The sequence below is a fragment of the Cebidichthys violaceus genome, unplaced genomic scaffold (genome assembly GCF_023349555.1).
Source record: "Cebidichthys violaceus isolate CVI_PGR_0920_01 unplaced genomic scaffold, fCebVio1.0.p SCAF_20, whole genome shotgun sequence".
NCBI lineage: Eukaryota > Metazoa > Chordata > Actinopteri > Perciformes > Stichaeidae > Cebidichthys > Cebidichthys violaceus.
Genome location: NW_027176373.1, coordinates 10,397,725 through 10,422,710, shown reverse-complemented (window position 1 = coordinate 10,422,710; position 24,986 = coordinate 10,397,725). Strand labels below are relative to the sequence as shown.

The 24,986-nt window shown below is 40.7% G+C and overlaps 3 protein-coding genes across 7 annotated transcripts; 2 read left to right on the top strand and 1 right to left on the bottom strand.

Annotated features, from left to right (window-relative positions):
* Positions 1-624: 624 nt before the first annotated feature.
* si:ch211-284e13.4 (insulin receptor substrate 1-B) lies at positions 625-14,388 on the top strand. The gene is made up of 3 exons (XM_068716255.1): positions 625-1,318; positions 2,912-6,055; positions 9,346-14,388. The coding sequence occupies exons 1-3, from the start codon at positions 970-972 to the stop codon at positions 9,351-9,353; spliced, it is 3,501 nt and encodes a 1,166-aa protein (XP_068572356.1). The 5' UTR covers positions 625-969; the 3' UTR covers positions 9,354-14,388.
* Positions 14,389-15,610: 1,222 nt separating this feature from the next.
* Positions 15,611-22,093, top strand: slc25a15b (solute carrier family 25 member 15b). 5 transcript variants are annotated; one of them, XM_068716254.1, is made up of 7 exons: positions 15,611-15,793; positions 17,078-17,168; positions 17,611-17,869; positions 17,966-18,103; positions 18,820-18,995; positions 20,376-20,534; positions 20,624-22,093. In XM_068716254.1, exons 2-7 carry the CDS (start codon positions 17,114-17,116, stop codon positions 20,743-20,745), a joined length of 909 nt encoding a protein of 302 aa, XP_068572355.1. In that variant the 5' UTR covers positions 15,611-15,793; positions 17,078-17,113; the 3' UTR covers positions 20,746-22,093. The 5 variants fall into 5 exon arrangements, with proteins under 5 accessions (XP_068572355.1, XP_068572354.1, XP_068572351.1 ...); XM_068716253.1 differs by having other exon boundaries at positions 16,220-17,168; XM_068716250.1 differs by having other exon boundaries at positions 15,611-16,285.
* A 139-nt stretch (positions 22,094-22,232) lies between these two features.
* On the bottom strand, positions 22,233-24,579 carry tm4sf21a (transmembrane 4 L six family member 21a). The gene is made up of 5 exons (XM_068716249.1): positions 24,285-24,579; positions 23,921-23,986; positions 22,885-23,018; positions 22,620-22,806; positions 22,233-22,500 (listed from the first exon to the last, which is right to left on the bottom strand). The coding sequence occupies exons 1-5, from the start codon at positions 24,459-24,461 to the stop codon at positions 22,492-22,494; spliced, it is 573 nt and encodes a 190-aa protein (XP_068572350.1). The 5' UTR covers positions 24,462-24,579; the 3' UTR covers positions 22,233-22,491.
* Positions 24,580-24,986: the final 407 nt, after the last annotated feature.

Below are 24,986 nucleotides of genomic sequence, written 5' to 3'. Positions count from 1 at the left end.
ACAATTAAAGCACACTGGGTTGTGGTCACAAAAAAAAGAATCCGCATACTCAGCATGTGATTTACTGAATCATTACCTTGTAATGTGGTTTAATAAGAGGGCATTATCAGGTTTTACTCTGAAATACCAGTTCATGCAAGAGGTTGACATAAGAGAAGTCAAATATCCTAATGCTGCAGTACTGTTTATGATTTGTACCAGACATAGTTGTACAAATATATATATATTGTTGATTGTAGCATGCTTTTATTATCATATCACTATGTTATCTTCTTCTTTTTGCACATTGGCTAGTAAAAAATGGGACAACAAAGGTGTTACACTGCACAGATGCTGACCACTCAGGGAGACACTGGACAAGTACTCACAAAAATACTACAACACTGAGGGGAGCTGCTGGGGAGGGGGGGTTATGCCTGCGCCTGTGGTGTGCTTGTCCTACTTGCCATTTTAACTCCTGTCCCTGACCAGAGGATAAGTGATGAAAATAGATAGAATGAGAATGGATAAGCAGATGGGTAGAAAAGCCTTAATCAGTTCGACAGTGGTTTTATTTTGAAAATCTTCATCGGAAGTTTTGCTTTATGCCCCCCTTAGCTTGATGGTGGTGGGTATAGACTGAATGTGGGCAACTTCAGACAGGTGGAGGAGACGAACTGCACCGTGGTTGGACTCGATCGTGCAGGACTGGGTTGGGCTGCAGGACGAGCAGCGGTGGACGCTGTGCACGCTCGGTGCGCGGAGCCTCCTGCGGCTGCTGGATTCACAGTATGATACCAGATCCAAAACATGGTTTGGCTGATTCTCCCATCCTGAGCCTTCGCACACATGCTGGACACTTAAATGTGGACGCGGGGAGGACGAGGGACGTATAGTTGCAATGGATTAATGAGGCGTACACATGGACTTCGGGTTTTTTCCCCCTGAGATTATTAGCTGCTAATATATATTTATCACCGTGTCTTGGCCATGGAGAACCAAGCAGCCGAACCGCAGAACTATGAAGACGTGCAGAAAAGCGGCTATCTACGCAAGCATAAATCAATGCACCGGCGGTTCTTCGTGCTGAGGGCGGCCTCGGAGCATGGTCCTGCTCGACTTGAGTATTACGAGAACGAGAAGAAATTCCGCAGTAAATCACCCGTGCCCAAAAAAGTCCTGAGCTTGGAGACTTGCTTCAACATCAACAAGCGGGCAGATTCCAAGAACAAGCACATGATAGTGCTTTATACCCGCAGCGAGAGCTTTGCCATCGCTGCGGACAGCGAGGAGGTCCAAAATGAGTGGTACCAAGCAATGCTGGACCTCCAGGGCAACTGTAAGATATGAAAAAAGTGTGATGTGCTCTCTGCTGTCTGTTTCTGCATCGGGCCCATCCTGGCTCATAGGCTGTTTGTTCTCCATATACATTTGGCTCGACCATTCCTGGTTGTTAATTGCATATCACTGGCTCGGAATTGTTTGTGTATATATATATATATATATATATATTTTTTATTTTTTTTATTTTTTATTTTATATTTTTTTTTTGCTGCAGCTCTAGTTTAGCAATTTGATTTGAATAAATCAGACTTAAGCTAAGCAATTTGGACGGTGTGTTTTTAACCAAGAGGCAGGTGGATCCGACTGAACGGGGTAGACCAACACGCTATGGGCGGCATGTGCCGTGTTTGTGCTGTACAAATCTCAATGAGCGTTGGTTTTAATACACCTAGAAGCTGCGGATCATTTTCTGTCAGCAAAATGAAGCTGCGGTTAATTTTTTTTAAGCAAAACGCAATTTGGTGTTTTAAATAGCACCTATATATAACAATATTTAGATGCTCGCCCTTTTTTCTGTCTGAAATGCAGCCCGTTACATTCGACGGTGTGTTTTTGCATGGCGCAGTGGGCATATAGCAACCATCCAAGGGATGCATCATATAGTTGTAGCCTATCGTGGTGCACTCCGCTGGAGCCTGTGTTGTTGTTTTTCTGCACAGCTCTGACTGCCGTTCGCCTAACCTACATTTGTGTTACACGGTGCTGCTGGAAGGGAGGAGATGGCATCGTCAGTGCGCTCTCACTGGGAAATGTGTTTCTGTTGGTTATCCTCGTGTTTACGTTGTTATCCTTATATGCTGGAGCTGAACACCACCCTCCCTCCCCGTTATCTTTTTTTGCATTTCAGTTAGCTTAGACTGATGGGCTTGCCCAGCTTTCATTTTTTCTCACACGTTGTGGAACCTTGAATAGAGACACTGAGTACAGACCCCCATTTTGTTGAGATTATGTCTCAGAGACAGCCACCATAAAACACTGTCCCTAATTTATATACCTCTCCATAATGTGCACGGGACGCACAAATGGAGATTGAAACACATTAATATATGATGTTACGGTGATTCCAGTGGGGATCATCTCTAATAGATTTAACATTTTTCTTGAGCATGGGAGAAAACCACTACAGCTGTTAAATGTTCAGTGAATATAACAGTGACTGTGTGGCAAGAGAAAGAAAAAAAGACCAAATTATAATGCTGTAATTTGAAATGTGATTGGCATTGAACTGAAATATGATGCATTATTTCACAATTGAGAATGCTGCTTTCGGTAGATGTATTCTATACCTCCTAAGACTTAATTGATTATAGAGCTGTAGCTTAAAAGTGATGGTGATGAATTAGCTGCAGCACTGTTGCTTGGCAGAAGCTGGGACACAGTAGAGATTCATGCATGTAGCAGTTTAGCAATGGTAGATATTACTTATTAGTGTCACCTTCACTGGTTTGTCATTTTGGCTTTGAACAATATTCAAACAGGTTATGTGTTTTATGTAGATGTAGGGTGTTTATTAATGTATGTATTTTTGATATGTTTAGTCATGAAACTATTTCATTGTTTATTTATTTATTCTTCATTGTATTGCCAGGTAAAACTCCTGAAGACTATGGCAGTAGTGGAGAGTGTAGCTCTCCGTCTCCTGTTCCAACCGTCAAGGAAGTATGGCAGGTCAAGGTTTGGCCTAAAGGTCTTGGGCATGCCAGGAATTTAGTGGGCATCTACCGGCTGTGCCTCACTGACAAGACAGTCAACTTTGTCAAACTCAACTCTGATGTGGCATCCGTGGTGTTGCAGCTGATGAATGTTCGCAGGTGTGGCCATTCAGAGAATTTTTTCTTCATTGAGGTGGGCCGCTCTGCGATTACCGGCCCCGGAGAGTTCTGGATGCAGGTGGATGACTCTGTGGTGGCTCAGAACATGCACGAGACCCTGCTGGAGGCCATGAAGGCCCTAAGTGAGGAGTTCCGTCAGCGCAGTAAATCTCAGTCTGTGGGGACGTCGTGTGGGGGTGGTACCGCTTCAAACCCCATCAGTGTACCGAGCCGTCGGCATCATCCAAATCTGCCACCGAGCCAGGTGGGCTTCTCCAGGCGAGCCCGCACAGAGACCCCTGGAACGGGAGGCAGCAGCACGAGCACTTCGCCTACGTCACGCCATGGATTCCCGAGAGCACGGACCGCCAGCATCGGGGCCAGGTCGGAGGAGGGCGGAGCAAGTGCCAAAGGGACATGGGCCAGCTCCAGCCCAAGTCTTAACGGTTCCTGCTCAACTACGCCGACACTGAGGCCCAAGCCCACCAGGGCCCCAACTCCTGCTAAGATTACCCTCAGCCTTGCGCGGTACACGCCTAATCCTGCTCCCTCTCCTGCACCGAGTCTGTCCTCCAGCTCTGGCCATGGCTCAGAGTGTGGCCTAGTGGGGGCAGCAGTGGGAGGCATGACGATCTGCTCCTACCCTCGAGTCTCTCAGAGAGTTTCTGTTTCAGGTTCGCCGAGCGACTATGGCTCCTCAGATGAATATGGCTCCAGTCCCGGGGAACACTCTTTGCTCGTACCCAGTCTGTCCGGACATCACGTACATGGGGAAGGCTCCTCCAGCTATATAGTGATGGGACAGCGAGAGGGCCTCCTCGGTTCCCATCATCGCTCAAAGGGCCGACGGATTTTGCGCAGCTCGTCCAGTAGGGAGTCTGAGGCGGAACGCAGACTACTAAGTAAAAGGGCTTCTCTGCCTTTGGCAGCCCATGAACGACTGATCCCACGTAGAAAAGATGAAGATGATGAAGATGATGAAGAATATGCCATCATGTCGCAGAGTGCTAATCGAGAGAGGGCTGGCTCAGGGGGTTTGGCAGCTGGGGTTGGGCAGCTTGACGCAGGAGGGAAAAAAAGAGGCAAGAGGACTGACAAAAGCAGGCGAGAAGTGGAAGGTGGAGCAGCCGTAGATAGCGGCTATATGTCAATGTTGCCGGGAGTCACTTCTCCTCCTGTTTCACTCTCTCTCTCCATAGGTATGTCTGACGCCAGAGCTAAACCTGGGGCAGATGATGAGTATATGTCCATGACCCCCAACAACAGTGTGTCCCCCCCTCAGCACATCCGCCAGCCCAGCACAGAGGGCTACATGGTCATGTCTCCCAACAGCAGCAGCTCCACGGACCTGCACGGACTGGGCATGTGGGACAGCAGAGCCAGCATGGAGAGCCGGGCTGCCAGTGACTACATGAACATCTCACCTGTCTGCAGCCGCTCTGCCTGCAACACACCGCCTTCCCACCCCGAACAGCACCAACTGCAACCAAAAATGTTCAATTCCTACTTCTCCCTGCCAAGAGCTTATCAACATACTCTCTATTCTCGCTTCGAGGAGGACTTAAACAAAGGGGAGGGAAATAAGGACAGCAGTGGGCATGACAGTGCTGGAAGGGGAGGGGGAGTGGGATACAGCAAGAGAAACAAAATTGCAGCGGGCTCTGCAGGAGGCTGTCAACTCTCCATGTCTTCCTCTTCCTTCTCTTCCAGCTCAGCCAGCAGTGAGAGCCTGGAAGACAAGTCCGTATCGGCAGGGAGAGCGTTGAGTTTAGTAAGGACTGGAGCAGAGTACAAGTATGCGGGAACATGCACAAAAGATGGGCGCCATCATCAAAAACGTGGATCAAGTAGTAAGAGCCCAAAGCAACAGAGGAGGGGTCGTCCCCTCAGCATGTCTTCAGACATTATTAAAGCAAATACCCTTCCCAGGGTGAAGGAGAATCTGCTGCCATCTGTGTCACAAATTGTCGGTGAGTATGTCAGTATTGTGTTCAAGGAGGACAATAAGTATAGCAGAGGACGACGTTCAGGTTCTGAACGTGGACAACCTGTGATCCATGGAACCCTCCGGCCTTTGAATCAACCCCTCCTCTGCCACGATAATCCCGCTATCCTTCCTCGCAGCTTCTCTGCTCCGTTGTCCACCTCTGCCGAATATGTCAGCATGGATTTAGGGAAGTCCTCGACGCCCCTGACTCCTGTTAGATCCACATTCAGCACCCAACAGGGCCCACCAGTTGTTGCCCCTAAGGCCCGGTGTGAACACAGCACGTCCTCTTCTCCGGCAGCGGAGGGCAATGCCGGGTACAGGGCAAAAGTAAAGATGGCAGCAATGCCAACAGATGCCCCTACTCCATTCATGAACAACAAAGGTTCAGATCCCAGCATTTTAGCAAGACCTGCCAACCACCCTGGTCAACCCTCATCCATGGAGCGGGAGACAGGCTTGAGTTTCTCCCCAGTCAAGTCCTACCAGTCTCCCGAGCGGAGCGGCAGATTGGCCCGAGGTGACTCGCAGGGACGGCAGAGCCACCGTTCAGAGACATTTAGCTCACCTCCCTCCCACCCACGCCACCCGCCCTCTTCTACCTCCATCTTCCCGGAGGGCAGCCAGGCGGCGAGCCATCGGCATGGTTTGGATTGCTCACTGTGGGAGAACAGGCAGTTGGCTGGTTTATCTGCAACACCTCCACCACAAGCCTCCACCTCATCTGCTGAACAAGGCCTTAACTATATTGACCTTGACCTGGCCATTAAGGAGAACCCTCAAGCCGGAGTGGAGCGCGCCTCTGCCACCTACAACATCGGAGGGAGCGCCATGGGCAGCAGTGCTGGCTCCGGCCTCAACACGTATGCCAGTATTGATTTCTATAAGTCAGAAGAACTGCGAGCACACCAGAACAGTAGGAAGGATGGTCAAGGTAAGTATAACTAGGACTGCAAACCCATCTCATCTTAAAATATCTATTAAACTAAACAGACATTTTTATATAACGTGATATTTTGTGTTCATAAAATGCTCAGATATTCTACAGCTGAGGCTCTATACATTCTTAGATGATATTACAGTGTATGACAGCTTGTATAAGATTGCAGTGTCTGCATTGGCGCCTTCATTTGTTCTGTTTGTAGACAATCAGGTAATTGGTAACTGAAAGAAACTTGTTTCAGCAAGAAAGGGAGGGGCCAAGACAAAGTCTATGATGCTAAACAAAATGTATCAAATATTTAAATAATATGGAAAATATTTCAAAAATAATAAATAAATTGCTTCTGAAGTGATTTCTCAGATTGAAAATGTAAAGGTCATAACGTGCCACTTGCCCACAACCAAATGCGATTCAAGTGTCTTATATTCCTCCTCTTCACTCAGTGGGACACACTCAATTACCTCTTGATTATTTGACTTTTTATAACCTTTCAAAAAAAACAACATTGTTTGCATCTTCACTTTGTCTGGAAATAGCACATGTTCAGTAGAGCTGCAGCTATTAGTCGATATAAATCTCCAACAATTTTAAGACCGATTGATTGATTCAGTCATTTTTCAAACAAAAAAAAACGTTTAGGCTGCTTAAATGTGATGATATGCTGCTTTTCAATTGTCATATAGTAATATTATTATCTTCCCGTAATTGGACTGATGAATTTGAAGATTCCACCTTATACTCTGGTAAATTATAAAAGGCATTTTTCAGTATTTTTGATTTTGATATCTTTCCCCGGATTAGTCGATCAAGAAAATAATGGGAGTTCCCCTAATTTTTTGCATTTTTATTCAAGATGCAATGTCATAACAGCTGAAATTATTAGTTGACTAATCGATTAGTCAATCAACAGAAAATATCTGATTAATCAATAAAAAAATAATTAACCTAAATTTTGATTTGCAAATATTTGCTACTTTTCCTAGTCCTCTATGATCATAAACAGCATATCTCTGGGTTATAGACTGTTGGTCTGACAAAATAAACTGTTTGATTTTCTAGATTTGGGCTTTATCACAATTTTCGTAATTTTATCGATCAAACCATTGATAGCTGAATACGTAAAATAATCAGCTGTTTAATCAATAATTACAATAATTAGTAATTGCATCCCTAGCTGACAATAATAAATAAACAAAAACAAGGAAATGTGAAAGAAATTATTCAAAACAGGTGAAAGGAAAGACTACATAATTCCTGGTTGCCTAGCTAGATGTAAGCTTTTTATGTGCATAATCCACAGACAAAACTAATGTCTGGGTCTTAGTCACTCCTTCCCCTTTCATCCTCTCCTTATGTGTACCTTTGCTTTAAGCTGGAGGGCAGCACTGTGTTTCCAGGCTGTGGGTTGTCTGTAGAGTCTCTTATTATCACAAGTGGGTGTTCAAAAAGCAAAGCCAATTGATTTGTCTGCTGGTAATGAGCCATTTCACGTAAATGGAGGTAGAGAGGAGAGAACTCGGGCCAGGTGTTTATGTTCATGTGTGGGGGTGTTATTGGCTGCAGGATTTCATATGGCAGCTCTGAGGTTTTCCTCTCATTGCACAGATGACAATTATTTAATGGTTAATGTAAAGTACATTTTTGATGGATGAATGCTGATCCATTGCTTTTACATACCAAGAAATACAAGTATGTTTAAAATGTACATTCAGGAAAACATAAGTATTAATCAGGGGACTAAATGGAACATACAACTTGTGCAGCTCATTTATTCGGAGCAGCTACAACATTTGCATGATTGAATTATCTAGAACTATTCAATCTCTACGTGTACATGCATATTCATAATTGCCTAATTATTTAAATTGGGGATATACAGTATATGTGCATTAAACATGCACAGCAAGCAAAAGAAGGCTCTGTTAATATTCTGTAAATTGCTCTTTCATGTAATTTTCCACACTGCGATTAGAGATTGATTGCTTTCTATAACTGCAGCCATATTCTAATAATGGAGCTCAATATATGAAGCCTGCATACAGGGAGGATGGTCACTGTACTGCAGCATGTAAAACCTCCAACAAACAGGCTTCTCAAATGTCCAATTCAACACTACAGTTGCTAATACCACCTTACTCCACCTGTTTTAATTAAATTGTAATTAGATGCTCAAACAAAGTGTTTATTAAAACCCCAGAATTAGATTAAGATATTTAATTGTGGCCCATGTTTTAATTGATGTATTGTCACTTCTGCTTTACGAGCAAAGTGTTCATGTGAACGTGGTAGAAGACTTCTCGCCTCTGCTGATGCAGTTTATTGTCTTGGCAAGATGCAAAGACAATGATGCAACTTAAATCTTCCAGTTTGTCTGGTGTTTGTAAATGGTTAATAACCTTTATCTGATCCACGTCCAGCAATATGAGTTCTTATTAGTGAACAAGATCGCAGACTAACCATGTTCTCACATTCATGAGCTTCATGCAGGAAAATGAACCAGACCGCCTGCATCTTTTCACTCTTTTAAACAGTACAAAATTCTAATAATGGCTATTTGCATAAAAAAACAAAAGAATACAAATGCGGTGAAACGCAGTGCAGAACATTTCCACCCTACAGTCTGCCTTTTTAACAAAGCAATATGAGCGCAGAGTGTTGAGGTAGCAGACAATCATTTGACTCTTAACAGGATTAAGCTGTTAGACAGGTTGATTTATAAACACTTGTGTCCGAGCTAACTATGATTATCCTTTAATAAAGTTGTTTTCTCAGGCATTTCTTCTCATTTTTAGACCTCAAGAGTAAAACAAATCTTTGCAGATAATCATAACCCAGATATTTGCTTGCTACTGACTTTATTTTGCTGATATGATCAGAACTAGAGCAGTCTTTGTTTAGGTGGCTCATTCAAACGAATCAACAGTTCAAAATCCCTGGAACTGCTAGGTCTGACGCAAAGACACAATGCACATAATATTGCCATCTGCAACAGTGTGCATGAAACTCCAATCGGTAAAATCCTTTCAGTAAGATATCACGTGTCATGTGATATTTACCCAAGCAGATAGCAGGAGCTCAAACGTAATATGATTTGGAGAATATATATTCTAAACTGCTTCACCTTCTACAACATTTAGTGTGGGGACATTTAAATTGCATTAACTGTGGATTAGTACGCAGACTATAATTATAATAACATAATTACTGTAACAAGTAGAAAAACCTTTGTTTTGAAAATGGGTGATTTTGATTCTTTCCTGCTTTTAATTCTTTTCTTTCAGATTGTTGATCCTCACAAGTCTGTGAGGGGACGGTCGGCTGCTGATCTGTTGCCACAACACAACTGTACACCGGAGTCTGAACGCTGAAAACCCTGGAAAACTCATCCCCATCCTGTCGGCTGTTTTCTGTCAACCAAATGTGTGCCAAACACACACACACACACACACACACACACACACACACACACGCACACTCTCATAGGGTAAGGGAAAAGGTTTTGTTTTTGCCTTGATTCGAACAAAAATGACATTTGATCACCTTTTAGTTCAATACAGATAAGGGATGACAATTTGATATGTGATTGTGGGTGACTTCTCAGGTGGCCGTTCTGGCAATAAAAATGTCCATCTGTACATCTTAATTTAAAACACACTGTGATTGGTGCATGAGCCAATCTTTTAAACTATTGTAAATCAATCTCAGCTGCACTCTGGACTGTTTATTTATTCAGTGCCAAACTTGAGGTTCATGTTTTTATATATCATCCTTTGTCCATGTGTATTAAGTTAAATGATCATCAGGTGTCATTTTGACGGAAAAAGGAAGGAAACACAGATTGACAGAGGTTTTATACACTCACTGTTAACATATTTGATTTATTACATACAGTTGCCCAAAAAAGCCTTTATACTTCTTGACCACTTTTCTTGTGCTATAGTGCCTAATTTCTGAGGTATAATTAGGTTTATGGAATTGACAGTGAAATTATGATATACAAAGGAAATTTCGATATGATAATTCTGTTTTTCATTCATTTCAGTTTTTCACACGAGAAGAAATTGGTTGGGAGAAAATCCCACACATCTTATGCAATCCTTATGAAATACACACAAGTGTAAATGTGTATTAAATAGGATATCATAGGATTACAATTTCATTTTCGCACCGCAGTCGACATCCCACTGTTGTACTCGGAGCTGAGCTTGAGGTTGCGGTTGAGGGATGAGAACAATGGCTTTCTTTTTATCCTTTCAAAATTGTCATAATGTAATTCAGTGTTTTCCTACACAGAACACACAGAAGTTTTATCCCTAAAGCTTTCGATGTGCACTCACACAGGATACATGTTTATATAGCCCCAGCTTTAATTATGCACAAACTAATCACGTCCTGTCACGTCCTGTGGCTCATCCTCAAATGCTGCAGGTATTATTAGTCAATGTATTTCAATGGTATTTGGGATATTTGGCGAATTAATTTATACGGCAGGGAGTTTTGAAGGATTGAAGGGTAGGTTAATCGATCATCTGTCAGCTCAGTGGGCATTCTGTCCTTTTTATAGAATTTCTCCAGTGTTAATTATACAATTATTGTTTTTATCTCAAAATACAAGTGACCATATTTACATGCACATTAACACTTCAAACCTTCTGTAACTGCATTTAACAGAAAAACAAAAATTGAATTGAATCAAAGCAGGTGCATAGATAACCAACAATGTATTTATTCAATAATCACACTATGCAACATTGCATAAAAATGGACGAATTAACATAATGTTCTTCTGCTATGCATGTAAACAACTTAATCAAATTGGCTTCAAACGCGCAGTAAGGACAATAATTAGATTGTATGTATGTAAATGTCCTCACTGAGATGTGCTGAGAGGACGTGATAACAAACTTGTTTGGGAAGGAAGCTGAATTTTGAAAAGAAAACATTTTTAAACAGCTTAGGGGCTGTATGAAAATGATTCGGGTAGGTAGGGGGCCGAGTCTAATTTTATGAAAAATTACAATCTCACTCCCCACATATCCCAGTATATGTATTTTTGGCAACCATAACAAAATGGTGAATACTCTTTATTACTCCACTCTTTATTTATTACTTTATTTATTACACCAAGAAGGAAAATGTGCTCAAAATGTCCCATATATGAAGTCGTACATATACTTATTATAGGATACATTTGACTAGATAATAAACCATTTTCATTACATTACATTACATTACAGTCATTTAGCAGACGCTTTTATCCAAAGCGACTTACAATTTTCAAACTTCAAACGACTGTATAAATGACAGTATAAGATAATGTAGCACTTTGAGTTGACACAGACTAAATAAGATCTAAAATTATGGTATTTTAACCATTTTGTAGCACAAAAAAAGTGAAAGTGTAACTACTTTTTGGGCAACTGAGCTTTATTATAACTGTATATTATACTATACTGCAGTGTACAAGTAGAATGACAGAAACCATAGTACTCACTGTAGTCTGTTTTCCTCATTTTCATAACAGTTAACACAATTCTAATATAAAGTGACACATTACAATGGTATGTAAAATATACAGTATACATATAATTATTAATACTATATAGCCTAGATAACTATATACTCTTTTATAAAGTGCCTCATTTTTGATTGTAGCTGTTTTACACAGGTAATCTTAAAATGGGTTGTGAAAATGGGAAAAAAAAGTGTTTCTCTCCTGAGTCTAAATTGTGAGTATCTTGAACTTAACAGAAGACAGACCAGACACTTATATTAATGTCAGTCAGCCATAATCAAATTGCCTTACTGTGTTTATCAGAAACATGAAGAAAAAAAAAGTTTTTTGTTTTTTTTGCCGTGCCTAACAATTCAGCCACAATGTAAGCACTCCATCGCTCTTTTGTTTGGCTTCGTCACGCTAAGGTTTGGCCAAAAAGAAACCATCTCTTTTTCGCACCCTGGGACACATCCACTTCAGGCCCTACTTTACATTTTCATTTTGAACTGTCCACTACCAACCAGCCACTTGTTCAGTGTAAAAGCTGACGGCCTGTTGCAGTTGGGACATCTGAACAGTGGACACTGTGCAGCCGATAGGTTGCGGAGAGAAAATGTAACAAATGCATCTTGTACATGAGGATTCTGCATTGTATAGATTTTGATGTCAAATCATATTTTTAATGACTTTCCCTGTTTTTACTCCCAAGAAGAAATGAATGCAGTTGCCAGTGTCTTGTATATATAATAAGTTGTCCACTTCTTACTCAATATAACAGAGAAAATGAAATTTGTTCTCCAATTCACTTGCAGTATGTTTTTGTACTCCTCAGAGCAGCCAGTACTGGTGTCTGACTGCTGATCGGGGCTAAAACACTATTAACACGCTTGTGTACTGCTCTTATTTGGATGTGGATTATCTGGACGTGGATTCAGTTCCCAGAAGGTGTGAATCGTGCTACTTCTCTCTCCTTTTGTCTCTACACTCAAACACTGGACTTGGTTGAAACTATGAGACTGTGCCATTCCTGCTCACGTTTACTACTTCCTCATTTATTCCATTGATAACAGTCTGCTGCTGTCAAACAAGTTGCCAAAAAAGTCTGACAACAATTCAAAAGTCTACTATAAAGATACTTTTCAAAGAGTAGACAAATAGAATCAGCCATAGAGCTGATTTAAAAAAAAAAAAAAATCCCTTTTTCACTTGGACAGCCACTGGGCCACAAGATAAGTTAAGTGTTTTCTTAAGGTAGTGTGACTTATAGTTTATGGCTGGTTACTGTATCCAAAGCCGCTGGTGGAGAGTTTGGCAATGGTGTGATATTAGCGATACTGTACATTGAATCAGGACGTGTTGGTATGCAACTAAATAGTCTAATGGACATGGTGCTGCAATGCTAAACACATTGCATTGGCCAACTCTTTCATGCAGGGCTCTGGCTGTGTGTGTATACAGGGTACAAATGAAGAAGGCTTTCTTGATGTATTTTTGAGACTGGTAGCTTTTCCCACATTTAGATTTAGAGTTTTTATTTCACTAACCAAATAATGTTGACTCTGTGGCAGATATTAAACGCTGAACTGCACTCTGCAAGCTGATACACATAAAATACAAATTTGAGTGTTTTTAATCCTGAAGGTAAAAAGGTTGAGATATTTTCTCTGAACCGGCCCTCAACTCACATCTGATTGGACACTCAAGTGCCTGGCTGTGATTACTGGTTTCTGGTCATTAATCAGTTATGTTTGTGTTCTCTTAACGCATAGATATAAATTCAAACCAGGTCCTGGAAAAAACAAGTCTTCCACACATTTATTTAGTCTTCAATTCAACACCTGTACAGCATTTCCTCTGCAAAGGATGTGTTTCTGGTGCCAAAGTTGTATGTGTCTGGTGATCTCTGAGCTTTCTCACTTGAGACGTGTGACACTAATACGAAGTTTAATTTGTTTGTTTTTTACAAATTTGTCAGGCACTTATCAGTCACTGTTTTTAATCCTATGAAGTAAACTCGTGTGTTGTTTGAGCACAGCCCACTACTGCCAACAGTTTGTGTTCAACACTGAGAACTTTATTGCCAAACTCTTGTACAACAAATCCATACAACTACATGGACTAGTTCCTCTTTTATAACTCTTTTGTTGAAGTGACCTTTTATAATCTCTTTGTTATTCCTTCAGTGTAACTCTTCTTATTGGGGATTACTGAGATTCTCTGACTGTACCTCATAATCTCAGTTTCGGGCAGACGTAACAGTTGGCAGTAAAGCCCCTTGGAGAGTCTGAGAAGGGTTCAGGACATTACTGACGTCAAATAGGAGGAACGCATGAATAAAAGCTGTAGATTTGGGTTAATATCATTTCATGTATTGTGTATTCAACACTAAAGTGAAACAAAAGTGTATCCATTCTCATGACACACGGCGGTCGTATGGAAACGCTTCTCATGTACAAAACATCACAACTCTGCCAAGTGTTAAATGAAATGCAGACTTGTGTTGTCTCTTCAGAAAAAATTGTGACATGTCGAAAATCAGACTCTAACTGTGGGAAATGATACTGTATGTACAATCAGGATAGCGATTATAATTACAATGGAAAGAGCATTGTATGTATTTTAAAGCTATTGATACTACTTTGATAAAATGCAAAAACGACTGAACAGGAACTATAGGTATGTAAAGTATACTGTGTATAGAGGAGTTTGCTCCAGGGGAGGGATGGGCATGGGGTTCATTCTGTTCATGGAAAAATTGTTTAAAACAGAATATTGATGATTCTTGTCTGTGATGTAGACAACGTCAATGTTGTTGTTTTTTTATATAAAAGGCAAAGTGATATGAAAATTGAAAATGTTGTCTTTTATTGACTGCTTGCCTGTTGATCCTAAAGGTCCACATTGTTGAGGAGTTGCAACATGTATTCAAGTGAGTCTAGACTGTGGTAAGCCATCGCTGGTCTGAGTTTTTAAGGATAAGCCTGTGGACAGAGGGGCACATGTTTTAATCCCAGGCTACTTGGTTTAAACAGATGGTATTTTGGCAGCATTTAAGTTCAGAGGTGAATAACAACAATGTGGCTTTGTGGTTTGTAATATCTTTGTCGTTTGACTAGCCTATTTTCCCATAAAATCGCAACCCTACGGGTGAAGAGAAAATTGCATGAGGGGGTAAACTTGCTTTTGCCCTTTAGGTCATTGCAATTAATAGTTGAAGTTAAGATTATTTATAAAGGCAATTATCTCCCCTGTTGTTTGCCCTGATCTAGGATTATGATCATTCATTTCAATCATTTAAAACTAGCCAATATGGATGCTGTGTATATTTGGAATGGCTAAGTCATTAGATGTTGTAGTGAAGTAAGTTACTTTACAAATCTGCATTCTTGTTGTTCCTGTTTGAAGTCTGAATTAATCAAAATTAGGGTTGTGTTTGTCTGACTATCACAGAACATAGTAAAACAGAGATGGGCAATGTTCTAAATGTGTTACTTAATGAGAGAAAGTATTTTAAACTTTTAACTTGCATGTGAACCTGCAGCACACTCATGGTAGACAATCATACTGACTATAGGCTCAACCAAATACATTACAAAGCAAAGATTGGATTGTTGTAGCAGGAATGTTGAAAAACGTTTCCTCATGCCTGCTACAAGCGTTTAATTTCAAAAGCAACTAACCAACACACATGACGTACGACATAATGTCCTTGGTTGGGATGTTAAAAAAGTGTATCCCCTTCTGAAGAGAACGTGAACCGGAAGCATTAACGTTCATGTTATAGATCCTGAAGAGAGATCTTCACTCGCTGTGGGGGAAATAAATCAACTGCAGCGGTTTCCATATTATTCCTAACAAAATGCACATGTTATTAAATGTTGAATATATTAAATTCAAGATTATTCAGTATTATTATTAGTGATATTTAGTGCACAACATAGAGGACAGAATGAGTAACTAGCTAGAGAGGAAAGCGATGGAGGTTTTGGTGGAGTGGAGTTTTGAGCGGAGTGAGACCTCCTTATGTCTTCTATGGAACCACATCTAGCTTCTCCTCATCACTTCTATCACTGATGGTCGATCCACTCATGTCCACTATGAGTGACCACAGCGGTGTCGCTACATGTTCCAAATAAGATAACACCGAGATAAACTGCTGTGGAGGGTTGGTCTGGTTGCGTGCGTTAGTATGCGGTCACCCTTGGGCGATGTTAGCTTCGGTCAACAGCTCGGTTGGTTAACGTTACTGTGCTTTAACCTTATACATGCTAACGTTACGTACGGACTCTAACGTTGACGTTACTGTGCTTTAACCTTATACATGCTAACGTTACGTACGGACTCTAACGTTGACGTTACTGTGCTTTAACCTTATACATGCTAACGTTACGTACGGACTCTAACGTTGACGTTACTGTGCTTTAACCTTATACATGCTAACGTTACGTGCGGACTCTAACGTTGACGTTACTGTGCTTTAACCTTATACATGCTAACGTTACGTACAGACTCTAACGTTGACGTTGTGCTTTAACCTTATACATGCTAACGTTACGTACGGACTCTAACGTTGACGTTACTGTGCTTTAACCTTATACATGCTAACGTTACGTACGGACTCTAACGTTGACGTTACTGTGTTTTAACGTTACGTACAGACTCTAACGTTATCCTCATCAGCGACACGTTGATGCCCCGAGTTTAACGCGTCGCTCTCCTTTAAGGTTAGTTATTATTAACACTCCCTTTGTCTCGTTTGCTTTTGTACGTAAAAAGTTAATATTCGCCATTTTGAAAACGGTGACTTTCACCCGAGTTTCGGCTATCCTTAACGTGTTAATGGAGGTTAAAGCGACACATGCTTGGCGCAAATGTCTCTCTCAAAACAGACATTTAAAAGATGTTTAATTTCAGTATAAAGAATAGCAGTACGACACCCACTGAAGGTAACCTTGTGTTACAAACCCCACTGAGTATCTACAGTATGTGACCTCGGCAATGGAAGGAGCACTCACTCTCCCTAAAAGAAGTACAAATGCTGCGTCTAACATTTTTGTTTTGGAGGAGAAACACTGAAAAAGTTACATAATTACAACTACGTTGCCAACATAAAACGCCCCACGAGTTTTTATACTGGAGAGCATTGTAATTTGTCATTTGAGGACTGTAGTTGTCTAGTTCATGCAAACTTGTCAGTTGTAGTAAAATCGCATCTTCTCTTGCATTGTATTGTACATGACAGTTATTCTTCTTTCCATACACAGATGCATTATCAACTCACTGTAAATAATTACTTTTGGTGTAAATGAGGACAGGTTTTATTGCAGTGAACTTTATAACCCAGCTGCTGCCTGTGGTGAAACACACATATTCACTATATCGGGGGAGTGTGTAGAGAAACAAGTGACTGATTATATTCTGTTTCTAATCATGTAAGTGCTCTAATAAGATGCAGCGTGTTGTGAGTGGAGTTAGGAGGTGAAGTGTCATTATTTTTATTTTATTTTATTTACCAGGTAGCTGAGAGAAAGAAGAACCTCTTCTGAGCCACCATGGCCCCACACCCGGCGGTCCAGGCCATCATCGACCTGTCTGCAGGAGCCGTAGGTAACTACCGAGCTTCGTCTCCACTAAATCAGCAACCAAACCATATTTAGTCCCTCAATGACATGATCCCCTCTGCTTTTTATTCGCATTACCGAACGGCTCACTGGCCATGTCTGACGTCGCAGGAGATTTTGATGACTCGTGTGTTTTTCCGGCTCGTTTCTCTCTGTGTTTCCTGTGACTCTTTAAGCAGCTAAGTGGAGTGCATCCACGCTGTTGAGGCTTATCTCTCTTCACAGCACATATGTTGTGCGCTGATTTTTTGAAAATGAAAAAATGCTTAAGATGGGTTAAATGCTGAGGTGAAATTTCATTTGTGTGACAATTTCAAAGTTTAAAACACTTTAAAAAAAGTATTTTCCTGTAGTTTGTGTAACAGCCATACTCTGTCTTTGTTGGATCTCCTCTGTTGTTGACTGTTATCTCACTGTTTTTCTCCAAGGGGGAGCTGCATGTGTCTTTAGTGGTCAGCCTCTCGACACGGCAAAGGTCAAGATGCAGACCTTTCCTAATCTGTACCGGGGCTTCATCCACTGCGTCTCATCCACCTACAAACAAGTGGGTCTGCGTGGTCTCTACCAGGGCACCACGCCGGCGCTGATGGCCAACATCGCCGAGAACTCCGTGCTCTTTATGAGCTACGGCTTCTGCCAGCAGGTCATCCGCTTCACGGCTGGACTGCACAACGAGGCTGTGCTGAGGTAACGGGGAAGTAAACCAGGCTGTCCTTCTTGTTACCCTGAGAACACACGTAAGGTCTCTTAACAGTCTCCTGTTTGTCCTTCCCTCTGTGTCAGTGACGTGCAGAAAGCCTGTGCTGGCTCAGTAGCGTCCATATTCTCCTCACTAGTACTTTGTCCGACTGAGCTCGTCAAGTGCCGCCTGCAAGCCATGTACGAAATGGAGGCAACAGGCAAGATTGCTAAGAGCCAGAAGTAAGTGTTTTTTTAATAGTTTTTTTGTCCCTTACCGTATATATTACTTATTTGCTATTGAAGCGTAACCATAGTTTTTACTTACAATTCCTGCTATTTATTTAGTAGATACATTTGCAGAAGTTATATGGAAAGATTTTTCTGACTTGGTTCATTCGAGGGATACTTCACCCCCCAAAAAAAGACCATTCGTGTATCATTTACTCACCCAGTGTGTCCTTTGTGGTCATTTTGTGGGTGATGTATTCCTTTAACCCTCTGAGACCTGCAGCAATCCTGGCAGACATTACTGTACATTACTGGCATACATTGTCCTCAATGTATTTGTGTCTTATTGTGGTATTTTTTCGTTATTTTATTAATTCTCAAGTTGTAAAGAATTGTTAAATTTAGCACCAAATCTGTGTAACAAATTGTATCAACCCAAAAATTGCTGCAACAACCTATGAGACATAATATAGCATATGGATGGCCATCATACACACTTTGACACTTTGACACTTTGACAATTTACTTAATTTGATATGATTTGAGCTGCATCTCAAATTAATCTTCAAGTTCCCAGCTTTCATGTGATGTATATCACTCTTCTATGTGGCATAAACTGTTGACCTGCTTTCTCCCCCTGAAGATCCCCTGACATACTAATCTGTCAATAACAGTATTGTGGTGTGTGTGCATTGACTGAGCCAAACATCCCTCTTCTCTGTCTGAAGCACAGTGTGGTCGGTGGTGAAATCCATCATGAGGAACGAGGGACCACAGGGCTTCTTCCAGGGCCTGACCACCACCATAGCCAGAGAGGTCCCCGGTTACTTCTGCTTCTTCGGTGCCTATGAGCTCTGCCGCACCACCTTTGCAGACTACTTGAAATGTGAAAAAGACGATATAGGTACTGGGACAATGTTCTGACAGGTTTATCACAAAGCAAACAGTATTTCACCTTCCCCCCTTCAACTCAAACAAAGGCTACGCCAATAATTCCACATTCATGCAAGAAGAAATCAGTCCGTTCAAGCTGACGCATGTTCTCTGGCTGTTGTTGAAAGGCATTCTGGGAAAAGTTACTCTCTAATAGATCTAAATGAGGTTGTCTGAGGAAAAGCAGTGCTGAAAAGTAAATTAGAAAGTTATCACAATGGCCCTCAGTCACAAACTATGCGTACGCACAAATCTGTGCTTAAATCCTGTGTGAGAACGTCCTTAAATCCAGGATTCATCAATATTTCTTATCTGCTTCAGACCATGCGTACGCACAAATGATGAAGTCTGGCTGGCTGTCTTAATGTAAACACAAACTAAATGCATCTCATATTAATACCACATTCATTAAAAAAGGCTTTAATAGACAACAATATTTTAAACCTTTTCTAATGCATTGGCTAAATGTATTGAATAACTATGAAATGAACGCCCTTTCATCCTCCTCAATTATTAGAAAATATTTATGCTGAAGCTTCTACTGAGGTTTCCGAATGAAGCTTTGTATGTTTGTCAACATATTTTATGACGACATCACACACACAAAAAAAGAAAAATATGATTTAATGTTATTGTTGTTGTATAAATGTAATTTATGGGGCTGTTAGATTTCTGCTAGACCCCGTTAATACAAGAGGGCAAACTGTTTTTTGACTGTAGGTAGAATTTTGTTTTTGAAATACTAAATGCTAACAGATATGGTTTGAAGCAGAATATTTGAAAAAGTTACATCTTTTTTTTCCAATAAATGTTGACTTTTGGACTTAACAACACTCTGTATTTATTGGAAATGTTTGGATCAAGTAGAAAACAACGCAGTCACCACTGAAATGTAACGCTACAAATGGTATTCTACTTATAATATTAGTGTAGCCTGATCTTGATCTGTACCGGTGCAGAAAAACAGAATGCATAGACATGCACAAAAAAGCATTCAAATGTTGCTTTAGAATTGGGATGTCAACATTATGAATGAAGCTGATTAGAATGATTCTGATTCACTAACCCTACGCACAGTAGTGAGAACAAAAATAAATAAGAACATTTTGAATGAGGCCCAATGTGCTCACAGATTCATGACTTAATGTAGTGGAATTTTCCTTTTAAAATATAATTCTACTACATTTAGATACTAATGTTACAGTTGCTGGACTTTAACTTTGAAATATGTCAATTATGAATTAAGATTTATTACCCATATATAAAAAATGCCTTCATCATTCACATATATTTGCTTTCCCCTCCTACACATCTGATGCACAGTATCATTGTGTCACTGTTTATGTTGAAGGTGTGGCTCCGATCATGTTCAGCGGTGGTTTCGGGGGGGCATGCCTGTGGCTCATAGTCTACCCCTTTGACTGCGTCAAGTCTCGTATCCAGGTCATGTCTATGACGGGCAAACAGGCAGGCTTTTTCAAAACCTTCACAACCATTGCTCGTACTGAAGGTAGGTAGAAGGTGTAATGTTTAGTTTTTTGTTGATGTCTGTTTAGTGTTATCAATGGGAATGTAATCTTTGCTGTTTCCTTTGTTTAGGCGTGAGGGCACTCTACTCTGGTCTAACCCCCACCATGGTCCGCACCTTCCCCGCTAACGGAGCGCTGTTCCTGGGTTATGAGGCCAGCCGCAAGGTCATGATGAAGAAGTTTGACAGCTAAAATATGCACGACACAAATGAAGGAGTACTGAACTGGAAGAGAAGTATTGTCGCCATAGAACCTCATCAAAACTCCAGTTGAAGCTTATTATGTGTGGGACCTGGTTTTTGCCGTTTCCTGCTTTAGTTTTACATAACTTAAAAACTGCCTCACTACATTTATTTTTTAACTTACACCTCTAGTGTTTAAATCTTTTGAATCCTTATATTAATTTATTTTTTAGATTGAGATATAGTTTGTTTTTAACTCCCGAAAAATGCTATGCCAACACACCACATATGAGAAAAATATATGTGCAGCACAGTATTAAGCAACCGTAACCAGGATTTTTTGAAGGAATTGTGAACACTCCAGTTTATTATTTGATGTCTACCTCAACAAAGTCGAATCCGCACAGAACCATCTCTCTATGCCAGTCATTTCAAATGATTCTTTACTTTCTCTGTAAGCTGGTTGACGGGTAAGAAAAACACTCCATTAGGTTGTGAGGTTGTCTTTAATGCGCACAATCTTAAAGAGCCAGTGTGTAGCATTTAGGGGGCTCTATCAGCAGAAATGGATTATAATATTCATAACCATGTTCTCTAAAGTGTATAATCAACTGAAATTAAGAATCGTTGTGTTTTGGTTATCTTAGAATGAGCCCTTCATATCTTCACAGAGAGGTATTGTAATCTGCAGACACACTGCTAGACGCCACCAAATCCTACACGCTGTCCCTTTGAATCTTTACTTTAGCTCATTGCGTACAGGTTTTATTTAGAAATGTGAAGTGGCATTTAATGATTAATTTAAGTTGCCTACAATGTGTTGTGATGACTTGTGTTTGCAATTATGGAATCATTCACGGCTAAGTATGCGCCTCAGTTTTGGATCATTGAGCAGCTTTACTTTTTAAACGGCCTTGACTGAAGACTTACAGGTTTTATCAGCCTCAAGAGAAACAAACATAGCCAGCAAAAACGGACTGTTTTTGTATTCACGTTATATTCCACTCTTATTGTGACGAAGTTTCCACTCTTTTGGTACCCAGCGTTTGCCTTTTTAAATTACTACACTTTGCCTTTTTGTTGTTGTTGTTGTTGTTGTTGTTGTTGTGTACCCTGGATTGTTCTGTACAAGTCAATGAGAAAATATCAACTGCCTCATCAAATGTGCCATTCGCACACTGCATTCCTCGTGCAGGGTTTTTCCGCTACTTAGTGGTTGGCTGTTTAGAAATGTTAATTGAGAAATGTAGGTATTTTAAAATGCTAACAATTTGAGACGACACTGCAATGTTTGTATGGATATCTATCCTGGTATTAATAGCAGTAATACAACCTACATTAAAGGTTTCATTGAAGAATACCTTTGTCCTGCATTTTATTTCACTAGCTATCTCTTGGTGTCAATTATTTTAACTGAAAAGCGCATTAAAGCAAAAACATGATATCAATGTGTAACGCCAAATATAATGTAACATAACACAGAATTGGATGAGCAGCTTATATTTAAAACCAATTTATTTCAAATTAACCACACAATTGGCATGAATTATTTCTAACACTGCCATTTTCACAACATACCTTAATCCATCCCATTCCTTCAGAGCTATGTGTTTTATTATATTGCAGCGTTAAGCATAACGAAATGCACACAAAAAGTATAAAAATCTACAATGTCAAAAGTAAATATTTCATGCAAATGCAGCAGGAACACTTCTCTCAACCTTCCAGCAGGGAGCGCCAGTCAAATGTCAGGAACTCACAGCGGCTGCAAGTAAAACACACCAAAAACGTGAGGAGTGATTCTCTTAAGTGTCTGATTTTAGATATCGTTACACCAGAAACTGTGTTTTCACTTCTGCCTATTCTGTTTAACACTCTTCTTACCCCTTTGTCCATGCAGGTTCCACACAGGCAGCCAAAGAGCCCGTTGATCATCTGAATGGCACAGAAAACCAGCTGCAGACAGCTTGTGGCCAGCAGAGTAGCAAACAGTCCGATGTTGAACTGCACAATGTTCTTAGGCTCTGTGCACATACCCCACCACGTGTCGTCGGTCAGGTAACTCTGGTCTCTGTGCAAACGAGGAGGTGTGTGAGTGATCAGGACTTTAGAAACATGTCAAATCGGGAAAGTTACTCCAGCGTGTCACCTGTCTTTAAAAGGTGTCGACCAAATCAGAAGAACTTTGCAGAGGGGCCCATTTTGCAAACCGAGCACTGCTACAATTAAGCTGTACAGGGCACCGGCCACACCCACTGCAGCGAATGCAATTGATAAGAACATCTGCAGAGGCGAAATGATAAACAAAGGTCAGAAACGTTTATGTTGCAGTTTAACACATCATTCATTCCTACTGGATTCTTCCCTGTGCTGACCCTCCCCCTCACATTTCTGTCCTACTATTGATAAATGGATGTTTATTAGTTTAAGGAGCAACAGGCTCAACATTTGTTTCAACCCACATTCCTCACATTTCATCTGTTTTTTTCCTACAGTCTAAAACCAAACCAGCTGCAACATGTTTCTCATCAGTCTGGTCGCAGTAGGTTTAGTGACTTTTCCTATTTCTAAAGCAGGGTCACACTGTATTTCCTTATTGTCCTACTGCACCTACACGTGACATCAGACAGCTTTGTGTTATTCAAAAAAAGTCATGGTAATCGGTAGCATTCAGAGCTTAAAACACATTTCAATAATCTCTCTGCATACATTTTGAACTTTAAAATATTATTTATGGATCAAGAAACTGAGATGTACTGTTCTGATGGTTTTATAATTCATGACTATCTATCTAAAGAGGACCATGGTGTTGTGCAATGGTTTAGTGATGCAGCAACATGCTGCATATTAACCTTCCTTATTTAGTTATTAAATTGAAGAGCATGTGGCCTCCATTAAACTCTTGACTTTAGCTGAACTGTTTTGGAAGTCTTCATTTTAATGTGTTTATTAATTGGAATCATGTTCATGTGAGACACGTATTTCCCATCATGTATTTCTACTCCCACTGATTTATAATGTTTTTAACTCTTCACTGACTATTTATATTGTTCAAATTCTCTTTAGCTGGAGAAGTGTATGTCTGCATATATAGATAATATAGTATGTCGCTTTATTGTTAATCATTTACATTCACACCAGCCCCCATCATTCACTGAGTATCTAACGAGTTTGGACTGACTCACCCCACAGCGGTTCCCACAGCACCCCTGTTTTCCAGTCAAGTGGATGTAAAGTGCAGGGAGCAACACCTGTGGCAGGAAACATGATTGAACAGTAGCTAATATTCAGTTACATTTAGTCAAAACCTTTAAGCATTTTCACTTAATGTTGATAACTCCAAGCTTGTAGAATAAAACAGGAAGTCAGTGTTCCTCTTCAAACAGCATTAAAATCATTAGATGACCGCTGCAAACCAGTTAAAATCCAGTATTTTCTAGTTTTAGCTTCACATTTCTAACATTCTTTTGACACTGCACACTTTTTTCAGAAAGGAATCTTAAGCAGCGTGTTGTCGAGAGTCACACCCTTCAGTAAAAGACAACTCACCATTAAACCTCCTCCAACAAGTCCCCCCATGTATTTCACCTCCTCAGTAATGTGTCCGTCTTTGGCATACTTGATGTCCCCGCCAGGAAAGAACAACACAATGTTGCAGATGATGGATATGAGCGCTAATGGGTACAGAGCAACCGCAATGCAGCGGGAGCATTTTCCAGTGCACATGTTGTCAGAGTGAAAACCAACCGACTGACTGCTGTAAAACAACTTGTTGAGTAACTTTGAGCTGGAATCCTTCCTGTTTTCAGAGAGAAGTTCCACCTGAAACTGACCCAAAGAGGGAAATGTATTTGAACAGGGAGCAGAGAGTGATGGGAGGGTGTGGGAGGTGTAATGATAAGCAGATAACGTTGGCAAACAGAGCCTGGGATAGGCCGCAGAATATGAATGTGACTCATTCTGTTGAGATGGGAATGCATTCAGATGATCTGAGTCACACGAATTACCGATGTTCAAGTCACTATTATATACTTCTGTTTAGTTTAGCCACCAGGCTTCCAAAATCAGTTTCCTGTAAGTTACTGTAAGTTATTAATGCTAAGTGCTACTAGAGTGTCTTGGTGGGAATTGTGAGAGAGCAGAGATTTACTGTGCGACATGTTTCGACTCAACCTATTGTGTACTCTATTCTGGTATTCAGTATTGACTCTGTGACGCCAGGATCACAGCACAGTTGGACTTTAGACTTGT